This window comes from Camelina sativa, chromosome 11, assembly GCF_030686135.1.
Source record: "Camelina sativa cultivar CO46 ecotype springtype chromosome 11, ASM3068613v1".
NCBI lineage: Eukaryota > Viridiplantae > Streptophyta > Magnoliopsida > Brassicales > Brassicaceae > Camelina > Camelina sativa.
The window spans coordinates 30,135,755-30,153,147 of NC_141890.1; the positions used below are offsets into that span (position 1 = coordinate 30,135,755).

At 37.1% G+C, this 17,393-nt stretch overlaps 4 protein-coding genes and 1 pseudogene across 4 annotated transcripts; 3 read left to right on the forward strand and 2 right to left on the reverse strand.

The window, feature by feature from the left end:
* Positions 1 to 1,196: 1,196 nt before the first annotated feature.
* LOC147934606 (uncharacterized) lies at positions 1,197 to 2,667 on the forward strand (annotated as a pseudogene).
* A 3,919-nt stretch (positions 2,668 to 6,586) lies between these two features.
* On the forward strand, positions 6,587 to 10,197 carry LOC104724430 (putative membrane protein At3g27390). The gene is made up of 10 exons (XM_010442920.2): positions 6,587 to 7,135; positions 7,586 to 7,694; positions 7,782 to 7,974; positions 8,065 to 8,198; positions 8,283 to 8,571; positions 8,653 to 8,759; positions 8,931 to 9,066; positions 9,153 to 9,348; positions 9,462 to 9,711; positions 9,806 to 10,197. Exons 1-10 carry the CDS (start codon positions 7,042 to 7,044, stop codon positions 10,056 to 10,058), a joined length of 1,761 nt encoding a protein of 586 aa, XP_010441222.1. The 5' UTR covers positions 6,587 to 7,041; the 3' UTR covers positions 10,059 to 10,197.
* On the reverse strand, positions 10,086 to 10,802 carry LOC147934607 (RPM1-interacting protein 4-like). Its single transcript, XM_087475891.1, has 3 exons — positions 10,677 to 10,802; positions 10,399 to 10,587; positions 10,086 to 10,267 (listed from the first exon to the last, which is right to left on the reverse strand). Exons 1-3 carry the CDS (start codon positions 10,683 to 10,685, stop codon positions 10,244 to 10,246), a joined length of 222 nt encoding a protein of 73 aa, XP_087332017.1. The 5' UTR covers positions 10,686 to 10,802; the 3' UTR covers positions 10,086 to 10,243.
* A 317-nt stretch (positions 10,803 to 11,119) lies between these two features.
* LOC104724433 (succinate dehydrogenase [ubiquinone] iron-sulfur subunit 2, mitochondrial) lies at positions 11,120 to 13,119 on the forward strand. Its single transcript, XM_010442922.3, has 2 exons — positions 11,120 to 11,951; positions 12,704 to 13,119. The coding sequence occupies exons 1-2, from the start codon at positions 11,281 to 11,283 to the stop codon at positions 12,873 to 12,875; spliced, it is 843 nt and encodes a 280-aa protein (XP_010441224.1). The 5' UTR covers positions 11,120 to 11,280; the 3' UTR covers positions 12,876 to 13,119.
* Positions 13,110 to 15,460, reverse strand: LOC104724432 (uncharacterized). Its single transcript, XM_010442921.3, has 4 exons — positions 14,658 to 15,460; positions 13,809 to 13,983; positions 13,461 to 13,738; positions 13,110 to 13,377 (listed from the first exon to the last, which is right to left on the reverse strand). Exons 1-4 carry the CDS (start codon positions 15,084 to 15,086, stop codon positions 13,270 to 13,272), a joined length of 990 nt encoding a protein of 329 aa, XP_010441223.2. The 5' UTR covers positions 15,087 to 15,460; the 3' UTR covers positions 13,110 to 13,269.
* Between the last annotated feature and the right edge of the window lie 1,933 nt (positions 15,461 to 17,393).

A 17,393-nucleotide genomic window follows, 5' to 3' on the forward strand; every position in this document is an offset into this window, starting at 1 on the left:
AAAAAATAAAGTGTCGCTTAGTGATCACTAATTACTACTATATGATGCATGTCGTTTTCTGTTAACCTTCTTTTCTCGTGCTTCCTTCACCCAATACAAGGAGGAAGGTGTTGGCTCATGCGTTAAAAAGCACAAAAACCTATCACCAGGAACACAACAACAATATTTTTAGAAGAAACTGAAACAAATTACAGAAAATAAATTAATCTTATTTTCGTCTTTATCGATCTTTCTTAAAGATGATTATTTTAAAATTGCCTGGTAAGTTGGTAACAGAAACCAACACAAAAATTTAATAAATAACAAAAGCGATAACAATGTAAAAATACTTCCTTTGTTATAAGATTTTCTAGACTTTTTCTTTAAGTATGCATAATTTATATTTGTTTAGTATATTATAATTATTGTATTCTACAATCTTTAATCTTATTGGTTAAAAAATATTAAATTTATAATAAAAAGAAGAATACATTTATAGTTTCTTAAACTTGGTGCTTTTGACTAAAAGATTTTATAAAATGGGACAAAGTGAGTAGTAAAATACAACTGTTTTTAAGATGATCTTTTAAAATTATATTTTAAAAAAATAAATAATATATTTAAATTTAATGTATTTTTATACTCCCACTGTATCATATGTTTTAGGATTTTTTCTCATATCACAGAGGATAATTTTTAGTGTATTTAATGCATTTTTATTCTTAAAATCAAACAACTAATTAATGTTTTTACTTTTATAATAAATAATTAAACATAGACCACTTCAAACAATTCTTCTTTCAACAGCTTTTATTATATTCCTGGTTTTATTGTAAACTTCCTTAACGAGGATCACACTTTCTGGTAATAATAAAGCTTTTAAATGTTAAAAAAATAAAAATAAACATAGACATACATTTGAATGACAAGTGTAAGAAAAATATGAGTAAATAAATATTAAAAAGAACATAAAACCAAAAATAATTAATAATAATATAATATTTATTATTTTTTAATCTTGGTAAAAATCCTAAAAATCATATAACAAAGTCTGCAAATAGAAAATTACTAATATTTTTGTGATTAGTAATTTTGGTAAAGTGATATATTATTTTATATTATAGGGGTACAAAATTATTAACATAAAATTTTTATTAGATTAGATTACAACTAACTAACGAATAAGCCGAGAACAAGAAGAAAAAATGAGAGAAAAAGTGCGATTTTTTGTGCGATTGTGAGACGGTTACTTTTCCGTCTATTCCTCACACTTGTGATGGTTGTTGAAGACACCGGCGTTGTCGATCACGATCTCCATGATCACTGCGACGGAGTAGTTATCTCCACTAAGAAAACCACGTTTCCTAGTGATGTCGATTCCCTCACAAGGGATGCCCTTGCTGAGATCTATAAAGAGCAAAGGGCTAATAAGTTTCCCGATCACTCCTCATCTACTTCTCCAACTTATTTTTTCTATCAAGATTTCAATTCCCTTGAGAGAATGGCAGATAACATCCGTAGAGTTTTGCAAGATCTGGACTTGGGTGTCGATGATGTCCCCATTGCACTTCCTTTTGACGTGGTCAACAACGCAGCAGCGGAAAACCGGTTCATACTCATGGGCCGACCAGTGATGCCAAGACGACAAAACCTCCGCTCTCTTATTGCGGTTATGCCACGACTGTGGGGTCAAGTCGGTCTGGTCCACGGCCGAATCGTTGAAGGAAGGCGCTTTCAATTTGTTTTCCCCTCCGAAGAATCAATGGAAACTGTGCTAAGGAGAGGACCCTGGACCTTTGCAGACCGTATGGTGGTTTTGCAGCGATGACTCCACTAATGCCTCAAGACAATCTTAACTTTATCCCGTTCTGGATCCAAGTTCGCGGTATCCCCCTGCAATACATGAATCAGGAAGTGGTTGCCCATATAGGTCGGGCTATGGGCATGATCATGGACATCAATTATGATCAGGCTGCAGTACAAAGGGCGGAGTATGTCCGCATCAGATTGAATTGGGATATCAGAGATCCCCTTCGTTTCCAACGCAATTTTCAATTTACCCCTGGAGTCAACACCATCCTGAGGTTCAGATATGAGCGACATAGGGGATTTTGTGAGGCATGCGGTATGCTTACTCATGATTCGGGGGCTTGTCTTCTCCGAAATGGTGGCTTTGATCCCTTCTCAGATGATGATGATAGTGACGAAGACATTCATCCCCCTACAGCACCAGGAAACCAAAATGTTCGAATTGAGGAACTGAATAAAGGTGATGAGAACGATAATAACAGAGCTCAAGACAATGGTCCGGTGGCAGATAATATCATATTAGGAGATGCAAAACACCACCATGACGTAAGGGAGGCACCCACTGAGATAATCAACAAGAAGCGGAAGAGGGAAGTGGGAGAAGGGAGCAACACTGAACAGAGGAAGACAGAACATGAAGATGATGGAGGATCGAACATTGATCCTGAACTTGCTAGAGGGGTGGTGGACCCTAAACCACCACATTCGATAGGAAGACAACCTGCTGGAACTGTCAAGGGTTAGGCTTAGACTTGACAGTTCGACGCCTTAAGGAGATTCATAGAAAGTATCTCCCGAACATTATCTGCTTTTCAGAGACAAAGCAGGATGATGATCATATTAGGGATATAGGGGGTGAATTAGGCTTATGTAACTATGTATCAGTTCCTCCTGTAGGTCTTAGTGGTGGTTTAGTTATTTATTGGAAAAATCATGTAACTCTATCAGTTTCTTTTGCTTCCCCTAATCTTGTAGACTGTTTAGTCTAATATAATGGTAGTTCTTTTTATTTGTCGCTGGTTTATGGGAACCCAGACCCAAACCTTCGTGATCATACCTGGGAACGCCTAGAAAGATTAAATATCACCAGGAAAAACCAACCACGGCTACTAATAGGGGATTTCAATGAAATTCTTAGTAATAGAGAGAAAAAGGGTGGAAGAAATAGATCAGAAGCTACCTTTAACAATTTTCAAAGAATGGTTCGAGAGTGTGGACTAATAGATTTAATATCAATTGGGGATAGATTTTCCTGGGCGGGTCAAAGGGGACAACATTATGTTCAATGCTGCTTAGATAGGAACATGGCTAACAAAGCCTGGCTAGATAAATACCCAGCTGCAACCACAAAATTCTTAGAATTTGGAGAATCAGACCATAGACCCTTAGTGACATATATTTCCGATGTCGAAGAGCAAAACCGTGGTTATTTCATCTATGACAATAGAATGACAACAAAGGAAGGTTTTCATGATGCTGTTATGTCAGGCTGGAAAGATAACTGTAATAGAAACATCCTTTTGGCAAGAAGACTTCACCAATGCCGTCAACACATCTCAAGATGGAAGAAGGCGAATAGGATAAATTCTGAGGAAAGAATTAATATAATTCGATTCAAACTAGATAAAGCCGTTGCAGAGGGTGCTCCACTAATAACAAGACAAGGCTTGAGACGAGATCTCAATCAGGCATACATTGATGAAGAAATGTATTGGAAGCTAAAGAGCAGAAACCATTGGATGCAAGCAGGTGATCGAAATACATCATTTTTTCAATCAACTGCCAAAACAAGACATGTCAAACAGAGAATCAATGCCATGCAAGATGAACAAGGTGTTATACAAAGAGGAGATGAAGACATAGCGATGGCTGCTGAAGGTTATTTCTCGAACCTTTATAAGTCTGTTCCAGTGGACAAGAAGGAATACGATGCAGTTTTCAGAGGATACACAACCAAGATCACCAACACAATCAATGAAGACCTAATAAAGCCAGTCAGTATGGAGGAAATTAAAGCCTCGGTTTTTGCAGTAGGACCACACAAAGCGCCAGGACCAGATGGCTTCACTGCTGCTTTCTATCAAAACTTTTGGGAGGACATCCAACCTGACATCATTCAAGAGGTACAAAACTTCTTTAATACCGGTGTACTAGACCAGTTGATCAATCATACCAACCTCTGGCTCATCCCAAAAAAGGAGACACCGAATACTATGGCTGACTTTCGACCGATCGCTATATGCAATGTGGCTTATAATATCATCTCCAAAATCCTTGTGAACCGCCTTAAGAACCATTTGTCATGACTGGTCACCGAGAACCAAGCAGCTTTCGTCCCTGGGCGCATGATCACTGATAACATTATTATTGCCCATGAAGTTTTCCACAGCCTTAACACAAGAACAAGACAAGTAGTGTCATACATGGCCATCAAGACAGACATTTCTAAAGCTTATGATCGGCTTGAGTGGTCATTTTTGGAAGAAACAATGAAGAGAATGGGATTCCACCCTCAATGGATATCCTGGATTATGAATTGCGTTTCCACAGTAAGTTATTCAGTATTAGTAAATGGTTCACCAGAAGGAAATATAATGCCAGAAAGGGGTATACGACAAGGAGACCCACTCTCTCCTTATCTTTTCATACTATGTGCTGAAGTCCTCTCCCACCTGATGAATCGAAATATGGCTGAAAGGAAACTACAAGGGATCAGAATCAGTAACAAAAGTCCAAAGGTTAGCCACCTTCTCTTCGCAGATGATTCCCTCTTCTTTACACTAGCAAATGTAAGATCAGCAAAGAAGATAAAAGAGATTTTGCACCAATATGAGCGGGTATCAGGACAGGCTGTAAACCTCAGTAAGTCTTCAATAACCTTTGGTAAGAAAGTTCGACAAGTGAACAAGACGAAAGTACGGTATATTCTCAATATACACAACGATGGTGGAGGAGGAAAATACTTGGGGATACCTGAACAGTTTGGACGCAGAAAGAGCGAAATGCTTCACTACATCACGGAGAAGGTTAACGCAAAAACACAAGGTTGGAACAAGAAATTTTTATCCACAGGTGGAAAGGAAGTTCTTCTCAAATCAGTAGCTCTGGCCATGCCTATATACTCCATGAATGTATTCAAGTTTCCCAAAGAAACTTGTCAGGAGATAAACTCAACACTAGCAAGCTTTTGGTGGAATTCAGATGAATACACGCAAGGGATGCATTGGTTGTCATGGGAGAGATTAGGAAGCCCTAAAAGTTTAGGGGGACTCGGATTCAGGGATATGGAACTATTCAATGATGCTTTGTTAGGAAAACAAGCATGGAGATTATTACAACAACCTCAATGTCTAATGGCGAGGGTAATCAAAGGAAAGTACTACCCGGACTCAAACATCCTCAACGCAACAAGAAAATGAAAAGAATCATAGTTTTGGCGATCACTTATTCATGGGAGAGATCTAATGAAACAAGGGGTGAGACCATTAATAGGTAATGGACAGTCAATTGATGCATGGAATGATCCATGGCTCCCAACAAATCCACCAAGAGCTCCTGTTCCAAGAGGATATCCCACACCACAATTCTAAGTGACTGGATCATATCGGAACCAACAACATGGGATGAAGAGAAACTAACAGAACTGGTACACCAAGATGATGTTGATATCATAAAAAAAATCAAGTTATACTCGAAACAGGGAGCAGACCTCATGGGATGGCATTATTCAAAGAGTGGTTTCTACTCAGTTAAGTCAGCCTACTATCTCGCAACACAACTACGGGATCATCAACAACTACCAATACCGGGCAGCATAGATATGAAGAAGAAAATTTGGAAACTGAAGACAACTCCAAAGATCAAACATTACTTATGGAAAATGGTGTCACGAATCTTACCAACAGGTGAAAATTTAAGAAGGAGACACATAACTGATCAAAGTGTATGTCGAAGATGTTGCCAAGCGGAAGAAACAGCCAACCATTTTTTTTTCACCTGTTATCATGCAGAATCATTATGGAGAGCTTTGGGACATTCGATCGCTGGTTTGATCAATGCAAATGCATCATTAGAGAAAAATCTTGACAAAGTATTGAGTTGCAGTCTGGTTAACAATATTGATTTCAGCAATCAGCTTCCTATTTGGATCCTATGGAGAATCTGGAAAAGTCGTAACCTCTTAGTTTTCCAGCAAAGACACCAACCATGGTCTCATACAATCCGATCAACAAGACATGATACTGAAGAATGGATTAATGCAGAAGCATACCTCTCAACACTAAATGTTGTTCACATTACGCCATCATCACGCAAAATTCAGAGTTGGACAAGACCAGAGACTTCTTGGGTCAAACGTAATTAGGGAACCGCAAGCTGGATGGATTATAAGAAATTCAAATGGAACTTACATGAGAGCAAGCCAAGCAAAAGGATTAAAAGTTCAAAATGCCTTAGAGAATGAATGTCAAAGTCTTATTCAAGCAATGCAGCATTGTTGGATAAAAGGCTTGCGCAAAGTTGTTTTCGAAGGAGACTGCCTTGAGTTGAGAAAGCTTCTACACATACAATCATTTAATTTTGGAATGCATAATTGGATAAGAGAAGTATTACATTGGAAAGAAAAGTTTGAAGAGGCTAAATTTACATGGATTGAAAGAAAAGAAAACAAAGCAGCCAACCATCTAGCAAAGGATCCTTAAACCAATAACAATACTTTCATCTTTCATTATTATGTTCCAAATAGCCTAATAAATTTCTTTCATGAGGATTATTATAATACAACTACTTGATAATCAATAAAATAAGATGTTACAAAAAAGAAATTTATTAGATTTGGTTAAATAATTGTATAGTTTTTTTTTGGTTTAGGGGTTTATGGACGGTTTCTTAACCGTCAAATCCCAAAAGTGTGTGAGACATTGTCCCCTCTCTCTCTTTCTCTCTCGAATCTTTCGTGTGTTTGCTGTTCAAATTTGTAAATTTTAAATTGAAAAAATTAAAAGGAAGAAAAAATCTCGAAATCCTCGGAGGACTAAAGAAGATAAAACTTGTTTATGCTTCTTTGTCGTGTCTGTCACCGTTTGAACTTGTCATTCTCTCTCTCTTCCTCACAAAAAAAAAAAAAAAAATCTCTGCTTTACCTTTTGTTTTCCAATTTTTAGATTCTAGGGATTCATTCATAAATGCGGCATTTTTGAGTGATGGGTCTGTGTTGTTGAATTCGAAGAGAAAGCTATATATATATATTTTGTAATGGAGCCTCCAACGGGAATTTTGGCTTCTCTATGGCAATTTATACTCTTCATTCCTTATTTCACTGGTTTACTCCTTCTTGGTGTCATTAAAGGTAACTAATTTCTTCTTCTTCTTCTGGTTGATACACTCACTCACTCACTCACTTTTTTGTCTTTATAATCAAAAGTTTCAGACTTGAATTCGATTGTGGGGATATAACATTAACTCTGATCGATGTTGTTGACTTAATTTAGGATTTTTTCTTTTTTTTTTTTTGGTATTAATGTGAAGTTTTAGGATTTTTTCTTGATTTGTGTTTGGGCTTTTTTTAGGATTTGTTTCATTTATTTCTTCAACTGCTTCCATACCCAATTTAGGGTTCTTCAATACCATAAAGTTCCCTTCTTTAATTGTAAGGAAACCCCTAATCCATGGACTTTGTTCTGTTTTAGAGATCTTGCTCACTAGTTCAGTGGCTTATGGATGGTTCATCTTAGAGTAATTTAATTCATTTATCCATTCATCGGGTTGAATTGTTTAAACTTCTTCTTTGTTTGCTTAGGTATCGTCTTCTGCCCGGTTATATGCCTTATTGTGGCTATTGGGAACTCTGCAATCATCTTAGGCCTTTTACCAGTGCACGCTATTTGGACTCTATATTCCACAGTGAGGTACTTTCTCTTTACTGAAACAATCTTTGTCCTCCTACAAGTAATACCAGTTCTTTCAATGTTTGAAGCGTTTTTGTTTGATTTCAGTGCTAAACAGTTAGGACCGATCTTGAAGCTCTTTCTGTGTTTATGTCTTCCTCTCGGTGTCGTTCTCTGGCTTGTGGTTAGTATCATTGGAAGTATCCTCGGAGGTGCTATCTATGGATTTCTTTCTCCAATATTTGCCACTTTCGATGCTGTTGGCGTAGGGAAGTCTAATCCCCTTTTCCATTGCTTTTATGTAAGTTTTTTTTCCTTCTCCATTTCTTGTTTTTATATGTTATTACAGATTAGACCTCAACGCATAAAATTGTCTGTTTTAACAATTTAGGATGGGACTTGGAGCACTGTTCAAGGCAGTTTCACCGTTGTCTGCGATTTTAGAGATGTTTGCTTTCACTCGTACTTTTCGTTTATGGATGATCTTAGAACATCTAGCGCGGATCGTCACTATTATGAAATAAGGTTTACAGAACTCTTTATGAAATTCAGTAATTTGCGATTACACAACAGTGGTTTCTTACAGTTTGCACTTACATTACTCCTCAGGTTACTACAAATCCCAGGCGCTGTGATTGCTGCGGTTCTTGGAATTCTTGTTGATTTCCCAATGATATCACTCTTAGCCTTTTATAAAAGCCCTTACATGTTGTTCAAAGGTTGGCGCCGTTTGTTTCACGATCTCATTGGACGTGAAGGTCCTTTCTTGGAAACAATGTGTGTCCCAATCGCAGGCCTTGTGATCTTACTCTGGCCTTTAGCTGTTGTTGGAGCGGTTTTAGGATCTGTGGTCTCTAGTGTCTTCCTTGGTGCCTACGCCGGTGTAGTCTCATATCAGGTTATTTTAAAATGACTTACTGATTTAAGACAAGTGTGAATCTTGATGATATTGAATCGGTTCTCTCTTGTCACAACACAGGAGTCATCGTTCTTCTTCGGTCTCTGCTATGTTGTTGCTTCTGTTTCAATTTATGATGAGTATAGCAATGATGTTCTTGACATGCCAGAAGGTTCTTGCTTTCCCAGGTTTGTCTCCAATGGCTTATATATCAATCTTTCTCTCTCTCTTGCTCTCTTTGTTTTACGGAGATAACTTCCAAAAACCGCCCAGGTTTGTCTCCAATGGTCTGTACAGCAATCTTTATCTCTCTCTCTCTTTTTATTCCAAAAATGTGGTTCTTTGTTTTTTTGTTACAGGCCAAAATATCGAAGAAACGAAGAAGGGGCTAATACAGCATTACCTGGTGGTCTTTCAAGACCGAACTCTTTCAAGACAACTCCATCAAGAGGAGGATCAAACAGGGGCCCAATGATCGACCTGAAACCGCTTGACGTACTCACAACAACTTCTTCTTATATTCGATTCCTTGTATTAAATTTTAACTGAAACTTTTTTTTTTTTTTTGGTTTATTTTGCAGCTTTTGGAGGCTCTATTTGTAGAATGTAGGCGGCACGGAGAGATAATGGTGCTGAAAGGGATTATAAACTCAAAAGACATCGAAGAAGCTAAATCTAGCAAAGGCAGTCAAGTGATCAGCTTTGGCTTACCTGCTTATTCTCTTCTTCACGAGCTTTTACGCTCTATCAAATCTAATTCCACCGGTTTATTACTCGGTATGTTGCAATGTTTCAACAGTTTGTCTAGTACCCATTTGAATATCATCAAGAACCAAGCAAAACAGTTTCTTTAAGCATTTTGGATTCCCAAATTGGTTTTTTGTGTGTAGGTGACGGTGTTACGGAGATAACTTCAAAAAACCGCCCAAAAGATGCGTTTTTTGATTGGTTTCTGAATCCGTTTTTGATCCTCAAAGACCAGATCGAAGCAGCAAAGTTATCCGAAGAAGAAGAAGAGTATCTTGGGAGATTGGTATTGCTGTTTGGAGCTTCAGAGAGACTTAAAAGCTCCATTGTTGAAGCTGAATCTCCTCCGTTAACCGAACTCAGAAAAGCTGAACTTGACGCCTTTGCTCGCAGGTAAATAAAAGAACATAAAAAACTCACAATCTTGTTACGACTTTCTACTTCGTATTCTAAGGTAATCTTTGTGTGTGGTTTTGGTTTTGGTTAGGCTTCAAGGATTAACCAAATCAGTATCAAGGTATCCAACATTCAGAAGACATTTTGTGGAACTAGTCAAGAAACTATCAAATGAGCTAGACAAGAAACATAACCGATATGAAGGCGGTTCAAGATCAGTCCCACGTCCTGCGAAAACGGTTTCTAGGATTTTCAGCCAGAAATCGTTCAAGAAAAAGACAAGTAGCAATGGGTCAGATCAAGATTCACCAAACCGCGGGTTAAGAGACATTGATATTGTGTAAGTAAAAAAATGTTTTGTGTGACAAGAATTAGATCGAAACTTCCGTCTGTTTTTTTTTTCTTTTCTTTATCTCTGTAATGATAAATTTACACAGATATCAGTGAATATGATGAAGAAGCTGTTTTCAATGATCTAACAAATGTTTATGACTCAGCTTTTGGCCTTTTGATGATGTGTTGTTGCTCTTCAGAAACAGCAGAACCGTTTCTTCTGCAATAGAAATAGCAACAACCTTTTTAAGACCTCATATTTTCTAAAACATAACGAACTAAGGCTGATTGTCTTTGTTTCTTACAAACTAGTCCTAAAATGTTTGACGATTGAGATTTAGAATGTTTTACCGTAGGTTCATCTTGAGATTTATTGTTGTTGTCACGGCGTTGTGAGGTGGCACGACCACTTGCGTTTGTCTTTTTGTCGTCTCGAGCTTTAGCGAATATAACCGTGAATCCTTCGGCTGATGCTGGATCGTTCACATCCCATTCCCCAAATTTTGGTAATGGTCGATCTTGTTGCTGTCGTTGATTATTCTGAAATTTTTCAGCACAACAAATTCTAATGAATTCAATGATGAAAACACACATAAAAATGTGAAGAACAAAAGGGTAAAAGATCTTACCGATGCCATTCAAAGATTGTGTAAAAAGATGCAAACAGAACATGAGATGATCTTCAAACAACAAGAAAAAACAATTGTTATCTTACGTTTAAAGAATTAAAATTTGATAACAGATTAACGTTTTTTTAAGGTTAAATATAGGTTTTATGTTTCTAATTAACGTGTTTTTATTGTTGAAACTTGAAAACACAAAAACACTTAACAAACAAAAAAAACAGGTTTGAGAAAATAGCTGAAAACGACACGAATTGTTTCTCTTTTGTATAGAAACGGGACGCTTTTTCTTGTACCCTTTTTGTTATCGAATATCGAATAAAAACTCGCCACGTGTTGAGTTGTGCCTACACTACACCTACACACTTCTCGAGGCCAACACGCGCGTTTCAGAACATATCCATTAATTTGCCGGTATTTATAAACGGTTCAGATTTGTCCAAGCTTTTAATCAACGGCAACGATGACGTAGTCGAAGCTAAGCCTCGCATTATTAATTATTAATTACAGGTTATTAACAAATTAATCATTCTTCTAACACTATTAAAAAATAGTCTCAGCCATTTCACAAAAAAAAAAAATTCATTTCATTTGAGCTTCTCCGAGAGTTATGGCGTTCGGTTTGATCGGGAGAGTTGTTGGAACCAAACCGTCACGGTTATCCACGGCGGCGAGATTGATTCCGGCGCGATGGACATCAACAGGATCAGAAGCACAATCGAAAGCTTCGTCTGGCGGCGGAGGAGAGAATCTGAAGACGTTCCAGATCTATCGATGGAATCCAGATAATCCAGGGAAGCCTGAGCTTCAAGATTACAAAATCGATCTCAAGGATTGTGGTCCGATGGTTCTAGACGCTTTGATTAAGATCAAGAACGAGATGGATCCGTCGCTCACTTTCCGTCGCTCTTGCCGTGAAGGTATTTGTGGTTCGTGTGCTATGAACATCGATGGTTGTAATGGTCTCGCTTGTTTGACGAAGATTGAATGTGGATCTAAAGAGACGACGATTACGCCGTTGCCGCATATGTTTGTGATTAAGGATTTGGTTGTGGATATGACGAATTTTTATAATCAGTATAAGAGTATTGAGCCGTGGTTGAAGAGGAAGACTCCAGCGTCTGTTCCTGGGAAGGAGATTTTACAGAGTAAGAAGGATAGAGCTAAGCTTGATGGGATGTATGAATGTATTCTCTGTGCTTGTTGTAGTACGTCTTGTCCTAGCTATTGGTGGAACCCTGAGTCTTATCTTGGCCCTGCTGCTTTGCTCCACGCCAACAGGTTAAAACAAATTCTGGACTTTCACTAATCAAAGTATTCTCGGGAATTTACAGATTGATTATCTTGTGAGTTGTTAGTAGTTTACATACGGTCAATTAGGAATGTGTTATAGTTTAACTCTGAAGGAATGTGTTAAAGACTCATTGTGCTTCTTTACGTGTTTGTTTTGCTTAGGGAGAGTTTTGTTGCTTTGAGCTATAAGACTTGACAAATTGACTATGTATGGTTAGCTGGTAGCTTACATTAGTTCATTTATGTATTGTCATTTGGGCTGTTTTTACTCCTTTGGTTGTAGTATGCTTGAGATCTTTGTTTCACTAAGTAGAGGAGGATCTTTGAAGGAAGGTGCTAACGATTCTTTAAGTATCTCTGTAGGACCCTCAGATTCAACGGTCTGATTTTTTTGCTACTGCAAGTGTAGTGTAGTTTAGCTTTTTATTCAACTGAACTGGAGGAGAGACCTTTAGACAAAGGACTTAATGTGCTTCTTCAAATGTCTCTGTAGAAAACCGCAAGTTAAGCTATCTGATTATATATGTGTCATTATGCGTGAACATTTAGGTTGTTTTTGCTCCTGTAGTTGTAGTGTAGTTTTAGCTCTTTGTTCAACTGAAATGGAGGAGGGACTTCTATCAGAAGTTGATAATGTCACTGGAGAAAACCATAAATTCAACTATCTAACTGTCTCTGTGTTACTAGTTAAAAGTTCTGATCTTTCACGGTATTGTAACGAGGTTCTTTCATATATGCAGGTGGATAAGCGATAGCCGAGATGAGTACACTAAGGAAAGGCTTGAAGCAATTGACGATGAGTTCAAGCTGTATCGATGCCACACAATCTTGAACTGTGCTCGTGCCTGTCCAAAGGGACTGAACCCAGGAAAACAGATCACCCACATCAAGCAGCTTCAGCAATCTGGTTGAACAACTAATCAATCACGCAGTACCAATCAGTAACTCATCTGCAGATGGCTTTTGATGCTAATAATAATCTGCAAGTAACTCTGATTTTGGATTTATTCCTGTATTGCTGTTACAAGATCTCAGAAGAGATGATTTTGTGGTACATCTTGCTGAAATTTATTGCCTAAAACAAGAAGCTATAAAAACTCTGAAAGTTATAATCTATAACCTCAGCATTTGCTTTAATACAAACGGTTTTTGAGTTTTGTTTTGCTTTATTTGCGAATAGAGGGAACAAAATGTTTACATTTATCTCTAGGAACTTGAAAGGTAAATGATCTATTCTACAAACAGATTAGCTTAAAGATAAGTCTTTCAGCAAAAAATGTGTTGAGCCAAAAAGAGAGACTAGTAATCAGTTATCACGGGATAGAGCAAGAAACACTGTCGCTGATGCAATCTGAACTTTGAGATCAGCGATATCAATGTCGTGCCCACCTTCCACTAGTCCCCATTTGTCCACCTGCATGAAACGTGCGAGAAAGATTCGTTTAACAAAGAATGCCAAAGCAATAGATGTTAGCTGGGTGAATGACAAAAGGAAACCTGTAAATCTTCTTCAAGTCGAATCAATTTGATTGCATCATCGATCTGCAATTTCCCACAGAAAATGCCGAGGGCGATTACTATAGAGTGAGCTGATGCTTGGAGTGCATCAATGCTTGCAAGTTCACCATCATTTGTCTTCTTGAGCAGATCTTCTACTGCTTTCACTAGCTTGGCGTCTTGTTTACCCCCGAAGATACTAGAATACACTTTCGGTTTGACCCCAAACTTTGATTCTACCCACTCAAGTAGAGGATCGATACTCTCTACCTGAATTTCTGCAAAAGACACAACTCAATAAGGGTAAAATCTAGAAGGTAGTGGAACTGAAGAGACAGTGTATTATACCATGGACGTCACTAGTCAGATCATTATCTTCAGGCGCTCGGAAAAAGACGAGATCTTGATGTAACTTTCTCGCTAGATGTTCGATGATCTTTGAACGCGTAAGAGGAACTCTTTCAAGTGCAGTACATGCTAGTCTCATGAGCGGCATTGTGAATGGTCTGATCCCTTCTGTTAGCTATACACATGATCATCGTGCAGTCATTGCACAAGCGTAAGTAGAATCTCAATAGAAACTGAGCAGAGAAGGGTAAGTCTAGTGCTTGACATCTCACTTCCACTAATCCAATTTTCAACCTATTAATCACTTCACAGAACTACGCCCAGAGTCCGATCAAACATTAAAAAACAGTAGATTGGATCTAAACAACAGATAATTCAACTTATCGATCACATTAGCACTCAAAATAGCGAAACCTAGACATGGATCAAAACATCATCATGGACTCTAAAGAACACACTCGATTTGATTGATGTTCATGGATACAAACAACATCAAATTCTCAGCTTTACGTTGATAGATAATCAGACAGCCCCAAATTACACGGAATGTAGGTAAACTCCATCAAGCTCAGAGCTTCAGAACACTATCAAATTTGCCACTAATCGAGTTTACTACAACCTATTGAACACATAAGAACTCAGATGGCAAAACCAAGAAACCGATCAAACATTAGTTACGCTAACTAAAGAACATAATAGAAAGCTCTCAGCTTTAAGTTGAATGAGCAACGAACAGACCAAATCACAAAGATTCTAGCTAAATTCAATCAAACCCATTACAGACCACTAGCTTAAAGGAGTAGACTTTAGAAGCAAACCAGATCGAATTTTGTGAAATGTGGAACAAACCTGATACTCCCATTCAGCTGCTATGGCCTTAGCGAGAGCCACAGAACGAAGCTTGAGAGGTCTTTTGGAAGGGGTTTTAAGTGTTCTGTAATCGAGCATCACAGTCCATCCATTCCCATCATCAGCTTCCCTCGTCGTCACTTTCTTGTAAAACCTCTTCCCAACGATCGAACCGGTCATAAAAGACGTCGGCATCGTCACTGACTCCGAGTCGTTGTTCCGGCGAGTGTTGGGAGCTTTCACTAAGATGGGTTTCTCATTTTCTTTCTCGAACGTGAACGACGAAGACGAAGACGAAGATTCCGATGCCTGAGTATCGGATTCGGGTTGACGAGCGGCGGATGTCGTACACAAGGATCGAGCACGAACGGCCAGATTAGAAGAGTTTCTAACCGATTTAAATGCTCTTCCGATTAACATCGCCGCCATTAACTTCTTCCCTCTCCGGTGACAAAAATGGACTTCTCTCTCACCTTGTAAGCTTAGGGGTTCTAAGATCACAGATCCAAGCCCAAACGACGTCGTTGCGATACCCCAAGTGATAAACCTCTAAAAGAAAATTAGAGAATGTGTTTTTTTTTTGTTTTTTTTTCTGAAAAATGTGACTAGCTATTACTAAATACAAAACTAAGATACTGTCTATATGATTATTTGTAAATTGGTTCTAATCCAATTTTCTTTATTTGGTTTTGATTTGCAACATCTAAAGTAGTATTAGTTTATATTCCACCATCTTGGATGATTTGAGTTTGGTTTACAAACATACCGGATGATCCATAGGAAAGATGTCTATTGATGTACATGTTTGTAAACTGCTAGAAAATGGCTTTTAAGTCTTTAACTTTGGTGTCTAAATGATCAGTCGTTGATTGATGACCTATGGTCTTTATTTTGTGTGGTTTCTATTATTGTGATTCTACAACTGAAGTACTTATAGAAAATTGAACAATAAGAAATCACACCAAAACACACTGCTATTGCTAGCCTCTAGTTGTGTGTTGGCTTGACATAGTGTATATTCACGAAATGCATGATATGATCATTTCAAAACACGTACTGCTCTAGCCAGAGGACTGTGGAGGAAAGAGCAAAAATTATAATTAAGTTGCAGCAAAACTCATAAGCCATCTGTATTCTGTCCTAAGTGCAGCAAATGTGCTAATTTCTAATGTAAATTCAGAATATAATATCTGACTTCCCTCCTTTCTATTGTTTCTCAAAGATTTGTTATTTATTTTTTATTTTTAAGAAAAGGCAATCAAAGTTGGGGATTCGTTGCTTTGTTTAATGCAAATTTAGATTCTTTTTATATCAATCGTGAGTTACAATTTTTAAGGATATGAAAATTAATAATAAGTTACAATTTTTGGAAAGTATAAGCAAATACTGTGTTATTCATTTTATTTATTGTCAAACAACAATTTCGTATTTAATAATATAAAATACTATTTCTCAATAATATACAGCCCAACTCAAGAAGGCGGGGAGGGGCGAAAACCAAGGGACCAACCAACAATTCAGAAAAAAAATCTTTCAACAAAAAGAACAAAAAATAATAATTAATGTAAAATAGGACCAAAAAATTTAGTTTACCTAGGGTCCAAAAGATTTAGTTCACTTACGGTCCAAAAAAGTATTGAGACGGGACTAACATATATATATATATATTATATTTATCTGTATTTTGAAAATGATATAACTTCATAACAAATTTGATTAATTATTTAACCTAAATACATAAAATTATAATAAATTAGTTGAAAACTTGAAGAAACTGAATAAATAAAACAATCCTTAGCATAACGCGAACACTTCAAGTTGGTTTCAGGGAAGGAGATTCCCAACTACTTGTGGAATTAATACTGGAGTTGCAAAGACGAACTTGATATTTTGATATACATCATTGTACAATAGGGACATGATTTTCTCAATTCCAATCAACTAGGAGTGTTACAATGATTCTTTTGAGTAATTCCTATATTACTAAAAATATAAAATTACCTTTAATTTTTCTATTTTTTACAAAATAGGCCATTCAAAATTAATTTAAGATTTGAATTTTCATTAAGAGTATTTTAGGTATGAAATTAGCGATGAATCGGATCAATTATTGATAAAACCAAAAAAAACTCTTGGATACTTTGGATACTTAAAATTTGGTTTCTGGATATGAATATAACATATATTAGATATTATCCTTTTATTAATTGAAAATAATTTAATGTCTAAGGAAAAAATGCATTTTGGTGTTTCATGAATGAATGCTCAACATTTTTTGTTTTTGAAAAAATCACAAGAGATCTCTATGGGTGTCCTCTTGGTAACAAAATCCCTGAATTCAACGAACTTGTGTACCTAACAGATGGCAAGAAGGCTCGAATAATCTACATGAGACAAACAGCGTCCCAAAATTTACTGGGTGGGTATGCCCTGCACTATTTGAAGGTTCTTGGAATAATCGAGAACCATGTTTCTATCAAAATCATTGAATGTTTTATCATAAATAAAACCTTTGAGCAGGGATGGATGGTACTAATGCCTCTTCTCAAGAAAACATGGTATACTTTTAAAGTATATTGTAGGTCTCACCTAAATTGCAATTTCTAGTTGGGTTGGAGTTTATATATTGTGGATTGACATGCTTCTCCATTTATGCTGCTTATTAGTTTGCAGGAAAAAGGTTGTTATTATTGGAAGTGGACCAGCTGGTATGCTTTTATTAATTTAAAATATCAT